Genomic DNA, 8,041 nt, shown 5'->3' with positions numbered 1-8,041 from the left:
AAAAAAAAAAAAAAAAAAAAAAAAAAAAAAAAAAAAAAAAAAAGGAAAGAAAAGAAAAGAAAAAGAAAAAAGAAAAGAAAATAATTGAACAGGACAAGAGTGGGTCCAAGAGGCCAGTAACAGACTGCTGCAGTAATGCCCACATGAGATGGTGGTAGCCTGAATTATGGGAGTGCCAGTGGGGATGGAGAGGAGGAGCTGCATTTGAGAAATGCTCTATTTAGAAGACAAGATTGATAGGACTTGATGATTGCTTGGATAGGGCAGTAAGGGTGGGCAAAATGAAGGAATCTCAGGTTTCTGGTTTGGGGTAGCTTGTTAAAGAGTTGGGCCATTCATCACTGAGATAAGAAATACAGAAGAAAGAATAAATCTGACACCGTCAAGGAGAAAGGCAACAATGGGTTCTAGGTGTGTCGAGTTTTGAGTACTTGTGTACTATCCAGGTAGAGCTGTCCAGTAGGCAGTTGGGTGCTTGGTTTTGGAGGTCAGTGGGAAGTCAGAGCCAAAGATAAAGATTTGGGAGCCATCTGCCTATAGGAGGTGTTTAAAGCAAAAGCTATGGTAGAATTTCCTAGAAAAGGTATATAAATTGAGGAGGACCAAAAGAGTTGCTGGATATCAGTGCCAAATATTGCCCCCTAAAAAATCCAGTATTAATATAGCCAAAAAGAGCCACTGGATTTGGCAACCTGGAGGTCGACAATGGAATACATTTCATTTATTCAAATGTTTATTAAATATCTTCTGTGTGTTAAGGATACTAAGGATACAGAAGTCAATAAAACAGACCAAAAAATCCCTCCTTACATGTAGCTGAAATTCTAGTTGCAGGGAAGGAGCAGATAAATAAAGGAAATAAATAAGTAAATTATTCCAAGTATTAAAAGGCAGTGAATGCTCTGAAGGTTAGATAAGCTGCCTAGGATCACAGGGCCAAGTAAGTGAAGAAACTAGGACTCGAAATGAAGCTGCTCAACTCCAGAGTTGTGCTCTTCTTACTGCTGTACCACACCTCCTCTCCCACATTGATAGTCTTGCTTCCATTGCCACAGAATGCCATATAGCCCCAAGTAAATGTTTCAGAAACAAACCAAAGTACATGCATAGCTTAATCTAAACTCAACACCATTTCTGAAAGCCAGGTATGAGGGGACATCCCCTTCATAGTGGACAGGTAGTACCAGTTTTATATGTAGATGGTATATTGAAAAGTCATTTCATCTGATCGTAAAATGATTTTTCTAAGAGGATGGCTGGATGCAGTGGCTTATGCCTGTAATCCTAGCATTTTGGGGGGCCGAGGCAGGCGGATCACTTGAGGCCGGGAGTTTCAGACCAGCTTGGTCAACATCATGAAACTCCGTCTGTACTAAAAATATAAAAATTAGTCAGGTGTGGTGTTGTGCACCTGTAGTCCCAGATACTCGGGAGGCTGTGACAGGAGAATCACTTGAACCTGGGAGGTGGAGGCTGCGACAGGAGAATCACTTGAACCTGGGAGGTGGAGGCTGCAGTGAGCTGAGATTGTGCCACTGCACACCAGCCTGGGCAACAGAGTGAGATTCTGTCTCAAAAAAAAATAATATTATTAAAGGATAAAACGTTCCTTTCAGAGATGGAGCATTTTGGTAATAATAGGGTTCGGTCAGGATGGCTCTGAAGGTGGTGATGATATCCAAGGGGTGGCCAAAATGGTATAAAGGTGAGGATCACTGAAGCCAAAGGCCAGAAAATGGTCATGGGCTGGGTCATCTTTATAGATGCCAAAGTTACCTAAGATGATGGCAAGGCTAGGAGAAGGTGAGCAACCAGGTGTCACAGTCTTCAATGAATGTGGGAGAGTGGCCAGATTAGTAGATCATAGTAGGCCAAGGAGTACGGTTCAGTGACATCAGCCCCAGCTAAGTGCTTCTGTCATGAGAGTGAAGGAGGAAGGGTTTGGGAACAGCAACAGAGAGCGAGAAGAATGCCACCATCGCTCTGCTCCCCACCTTGTCACATCTATGAGGTGGAGAAATGAACAGCCTCCACTTGGGAGCTCCACAGGGGAAGGACCAGTAAAGACAAGGAAACAGAAGAAGACTTTAAAAAGGCTAAGGGCATGGGATTATGTTTATCATGTCCAGAAGGCATAGGTTGGGAGGGAATGTAAGTATGAAATTGAATCTGTCCCAAATGTCTGCTTCCATCCAGGCAAAATAAACCACAAATATATGGACAGGGTATCATGATTGTATTGCATGTTAATATCCATTCTAAGCCCATAGAACAAGAAGAACCCCACAGCAGCCATTCTTTGCCATCATCTTGGCCAGGAGCCCAGCATCCAGAGTGTAGACTTGAGACCCTGGCTCCTTCTGCTAGGACATTTATTTCCTAGTGTTTCACTCACCTCATCCCAGCTTCTGTTCCCTGCCAGGCTCAGAGCCCCTACCTCCCGCACAGTGGAGGAGTAGATGTCCATTTCTCAGGAGCAGTGGACTGCTTCCGGCAGATAGTGAAGGCCCAGGGGATCCTGGGGCTCTGGAATGGATTGACAGCCAATTTACTGAAGGTGAGAAGAGCCACCAGTCTCCGCTGCTCCTCTGCCTCTTCCAATTCTACCCTCTTCTTTTGTCACCCCAACCCCACCACAGTTTGCTTGGAAAACCCCCTCTAGCACTAATGGGTAGCACAAGGCCCATGAATGCACACTGTCTGTTAGCCCTGTAGAGAAGGAACCTGTGCAGTGGTGGAGTATCTTATACCCCATTCCAGAGGAGCTGAGCATTTAGTGCAGAGATATCTAATATGGAGGTTCATAGGCCCCTAAGGGGAACCTAACCCCTCATCCTAAAATTCTATGCAAAAAATATATGTGTATATGCATATGTGCATCATATTCCCAAAGAACTCCATGACCAAAAAAAAAAGTTAAGCACTCTGGACTAACCTTGCACTAGCTGGCATGTAAATGATTCCAGTCAAGGTCAGCATATGGTGACAGGCAGTATCAGATAGTCTGCATGCATATGACCCAGATCCAGCGCCTCCCAGGCAGGTCATGCCCTTCAATCACTGTCATTCCTCTCCCAACCCACACTGAACCAGCTTTCCTTTTGCCATCTTCCCTGATTCCAAAAAGAGTTACCATTTGTGTTGCCACCACCATTATCTCACTTTACAAGATAATTTACTCTGATCCAAGTTGACTGCAGACACATTGATGTTTTCTTTTTAAGAATTTAACTTGATTTTCATTTTCGGTTTTAACAGATAGCTCCATATTTTGGAATTATGTTTAGCACCTTTGAGTTCTGCAAGAGAATCTGTCTTTATCAAAATGGTTACATTCTGTCTCCACTGAGCTATAAATTGACCCCAGGAGTCGATCAGAGTTTGCAGCCACAGGAATTACGAGAATTAAAGAAGTTCTTCAAAACGAGAAAACTGAAGTCTAAAAAACCAACTCTATAAAATGGAATGGAACTAGAAGTGCACTGACTGACAGCGTGTTGCAATCACAGATAAATGTAGCCTCATAACTGTACACCTGAGAAGGGATGAGAAGCTACTGTTATCTGCTGCTCTGGGAAATGAGACGGTTTGGCCATGCACCACCTCAAATCTCCAAACTGATGTCCCTGTGGACACCTGCACCATGAGAAGGTTTCCCAACAAGAGTGTATCATGATGGCATTCCACGAGATTTTATAACCAGAGTCTAGCAGTGATAAAATGTACAATTTACGCTCTGAATAGAAACATGACACCAAAGGGCATTGCCATGACATCTCAAAGCAACAGGTAATTGAAGTGGCTGAGTGAGGTCAGCCACTGGGTCACTTGTAGTCAGTGCAAAGCTTGCACAAACCAACATCAGCCTAGTTTCACTCAGTTTGACCAGAGACTTTCCAATACAGTCTGTTGTTGTTTTGTTTTTAGAGATAGGGTCTTGCTTTGTCACCCAGGCTGGAGTACAATGACACAATCATAGCTCACTGCAGCCTCGAACTCCTGGGCTCAAGACATCCTCCTGCTTCAGCCTCCTGAGAGTTGGGACCATAGGTGCACACCACCACACATAGCTAATTTTTTTTTTTTTGTGGGGGCGGGGGGACGGGGGTCTTGCTATGTTGCCCAGACTGGTCTTGAACTCCTGGGCTCATGCAGTCCTCCTGCCTTGGCCTCCCAAAGCCCTAGGATTACAGGTGTGAGCCACTGCACCCTGCCCCAGTACAATCTTTCTTGAACTCAAATTTTTGCTGACTTCTGAGTACACACACCACAGTGTAAATTATGCCTTATCAGAAACTAAATGAAAATAACGAACATTTAAAAGCTATCACCATTGTAGTAGAGTCATCCTTATTTTTTGAAATTTGAAGCATCCCAGGCTTATAAATCTTGTGTTTCACAAAGACAGTTTATACCATGACTGCTTAATTATCCCCCCAAAGAACTTCTGATTGAAGTCATGTACAGTTCAGTGGCCTAAATTCTCTGCCTTTTTAACTTGCTTTGCAAGCCTACCCTGAAAATAAATTATTTAGTCAAGTTATTCTCAAAGATGTCCCAGTTGCCTAGAAAGGATCAAATGGAACATTTGACACACATACCCAAAAGAATGTAACTGACTATAAACACTTTAACCTAATCATCTGTATCAAACTTCCTAAAAATCAAATTTCAGGACTGTTCCACCTTAGAGATTCTATGTAAAGTTTAAATAACTATATTTTTCAAATAGCACCTATCTATGCACTTAAAAATGCATTAATATCCAACATTAAATTGTTAATTTATACACACACACACACTCCTACACAGAGATTTTCAGTATGTTGCAAGTATTTTTTCTGATTAAATGTATTTTCCAAAGAAAAAACGATGTGTTGGTCATTTATTGCTAGTCTGAGTTATAAAACTATGGTCAAATACATACTGGCCAAATCTGTAAACTCTCAGAGCCTTATCCTATTTAAGTATACCAAAATAATTCACTTTTCCAACTGCTGCGGCATTCTGTTTTATGGAGAATGGCAGTTAACACACACACATGGAAATCTCATCTGTAGCTCAATCTGTTAGAGTTTGGAGGGTGGCAGATTCTTTACCCAGAGTGAACAGTTCATGTTTATTACTCTTTATTTTCCTTGAAACAGACAACTTTTCAAACAGTTATGAAAGCTGCAAAAATATGTTTTCCTTTTTTTTAACTAACTCTAAAATCCTAACCTCACATTATTTCATGATAATATCTTGTGTATTCTTCCACAAGTAATTTTTTTTTTTTTTGAAAAAAAAATTGTCACCCAGGCTGGAGTCCAATGGCATGATTTCAGCTCACTGCAACTTCCTCCCGGGTTCGAGAAATTCTCCAGCTTCAGCCTCCCGAGTAGCTGGGATTACAGGCACCCGCCACCATGCCTGACTAAATTTTGTATTTTTAGTAGAAACGGGGTTTCACCATGTTGGCCAGGCTGGTCGCGAACTCCTTACCTTAGGTGATCTGCCCACGTTGGCCTCCCAAAGTGCTGGGATTACAGGTGTCAGCCACCGCACCCCGCCCTTCCACAAGTATTATTAAATAGATAGCTAAGCTCTTGCAGTTGTCATGCACAGAAATGTTTTCTGAGCTGCAGTTTTGATTTTTTCTTCATTAAATTAAGTGGAGAAAATAATATGCCTGATTTTTCTAATTTCAGAAGAGCTCTAAAACTTTTGTTCTGTTTCTAAAATAAACTTCCAGCTAATTTCATTTTCTTGGAAGTATGAAAAGAGAGTTCTGCCTTTCTGCTTTATGGCTGACAGTGAGCACCACACTGAACTAAGTACTTGAGAAGGATTATAACGATGTGTGATGTAATATTGACTCAGGAGGAATTTATGGTCTTAAGGAACAAAACGTACCTACATATATGAAATGACTGATTACAAAGCAAATACAAGCAAAGGCATGATAATGTAGTACCAACTGTTCATAAGATTGCCAAGGAGCTCTATACAAACTTAGTGAATAAAAAACTAAAGGGATCATCACATGGGAGAGAGACTAGTGATCAACAGGGATTTGGGGAGGTTGTGAGTCTTTTTTTTTTTTTTTTTAAACAGAGTATCGTTCTGTCACCCAGCCTGGAGTGCAGAGATGCAATCTTGGCTTACTGCAACCTCCACCTCCCAGTTCAAGTGATTCTCATGCCTCAGCCTCCTGAGTGGCTGGGACTACAGGCGCCTGCCACCATGCCCGGCTAATGTTTGTATTTTCTTGGTAGAGAGGGGGGTTTCACCATGTTGTCCAGGCTGGTCTTGAACTCGTGACCTCAGGTGATCTACCTGCCTCAGCCTCCCAAAATGCTGGGATTACAGGCATGGCCTACCGCACTCAGCCATGAGTCTTGAGCTAAGTTTTGAAGGAAGTTAAGGGATATGTATTGGTCATGAGTAGGAAGACATTGCAGGTTAAAGGCAGGGCATATGCAGTGTCACAGAGATGGAAGCAAGCAAAAGTGGGTCAGAGCAAGAAGAGTAGCTTTGTGCATTTATTCAACAACTGTTAGTTACTACAGACACAGTGGCACAAAAGGCAGATAAGGTCCTTGCCCTCAAGGAGCTTATATTCTAGTGAGAGTGGCAGTCAATAAACAAGTAAACTAATCAATAATTTAGGTAATCATGGACTGTAATGTTACAAGGGTGCTTATATACAGGGTGCTTTATTAGAGAATTATGTGGAGGTAAGGGGAATATTTTATTTTTGGTTTTTGTTTTGTTTTGTTTGAGACAGGGTCTCACTCTGTCACCTAGGCTGGAGTGCAGTGGCGCGATTTCAGCTCACTGCAACCTCTGCCTCCCCAGTTGAAGCCACAGGGGAATATTTTAAATCATGGAGCCAGAGAAGTCTACTCTGACAGGTGACATTTGAGATGAGACCTGAAGGATGAGAATGAGCCAACTATGCAAAGAACTAGGGAGGGCTGGTCAAAGTGCAGTGATGTTTACAAGTAATTGACCACAACCTGCTACAGATTTCTTTGTTCTTCCCACTCCCACTGCTTCACTTGACTTGCCCTACAAAAAAGAAAAAAAAAGGGGGCCAGCGCAGTGACTCACGCCTGTAATCCCAGCACTTTGGGAGGCCAAGGCAGGCGGATCACTTGGGGTCAGAAATTTGACACCAGCCTGGCCAACATGGTGTAACCCCGTCTCTACTAAAAACACAAAAATTAGCCAGGTGTGGTAGCACACGCCTGTAATCCCAGCTACTCAGGAGGCTGAGGCAGGAGAATCCCTTGAACCCAGGAGGTGGAGGTTGCAGTGAGCCAAGATCGCACCACTGCACTCCAGCCTGGGTGACAGAGCGAGACTCTGTCTCAAAAAAAAAAAAAGAAAGAAAAGAAAAGAAAAAAGAAAGAAAAAAAAGAACGAGGGAGAAGAGCATTCCTGGCAGAGGGAAGAACAAGTGCAGAAGTGTGGCAGTGGGAAAGCCTTTGTGAACAGAAAGGAGGTAAGGGTAGCCAGAGTGTGGTGAGAGAGCAGGATGACATGAGATTGGAGAGAGAGAGCCAGATCTTATGTGGCCACGTGGGCCAGAACAAGAAGTCAAATTTTATTCTAAATGCTGTGGGGAGGCATTGAAGGTTTTTAAGCAGAAAAGCGACACAATCTAACTTTGATTTTTTAAAAGATTTCTCAGTTGCTGTGTGGAACATGGATTGGAGGGAAGCAAGGCTGTGAGTGAGAAGACCAGTTAAGAAGCAATTTCGGAAGTCCAAGCAAGAAAGGATGGCGTGGACTAGAATGGTGGCAATAAAGATGGAGAGGAATGAATGAGTTCAAGATGTATTTTGGAGGTGGACTCAGCATGATTTGCTGAGGGATTGAATGTAGGGAGTTAAAGAAAGGAGTCAAGGGTGGCACCTAGGTTTTTGGTTTTTGTTTGTTTTCATGAGACAGGATATCACTCTGCTCCCCCAGGATGGAGTGTAGTGGCGCAGTGGCGCAATCTCGGCTCACTGCAACCTCCGCCTCCCAGGTTCAAGCAATCCTCCCACCTCAG

At 42.9% G+C, this 8,041-nt stretch overlaps 1 protein-coding gene across 1 annotated transcript in view; it reads left to right on the top strand.

Moving 5' to 3' along the window:
- Nucleotides 1-4,858, top strand: part of SLC25A43 (solute carrier family 25 member 43) — a 50,329-nt gene extending 45,471 nt beyond the window's left edge. The window contains exons 5-6 of the mRNA XM_017857376.1: nt 2,423-2,557; nt 3,259-4,858. Of these exons, the coding sequence (XP_017712865.1) occupies nt 2,423-2,557; nt 3,259-3,459 (336 nt within the window). The 3' untranslated portion in view covers nt 3,460-4,858. The remainder of the gene's footprint in view (nt 1-2,422; nt 2,558-3,258) is intronic.
- The last annotated feature ends 3,183 nt before the right edge of the window (nt 4,859-8,041 follow it).

This window comes from Rhinopithecus bieti, unplaced genomic scaffold (genome assembly GCF_001698545.2).
Source record: "Rhinopithecus bieti isolate Rb0 unplaced genomic scaffold, ASM169854v2 scaffold_47297, whole genome shotgun sequence".
In the NCBI taxonomy this organism is placed as follows: domain Eukaryota; kingdom Metazoa; phylum Chordata; class Mammalia; order Primates; family Cercopithecidae; genus Rhinopithecus; species Rhinopithecus bieti.
Note: the sequence above shows the minus strand (reverse complement) of the source record. Positions and strands in the feature narration are given on the sequence as shown.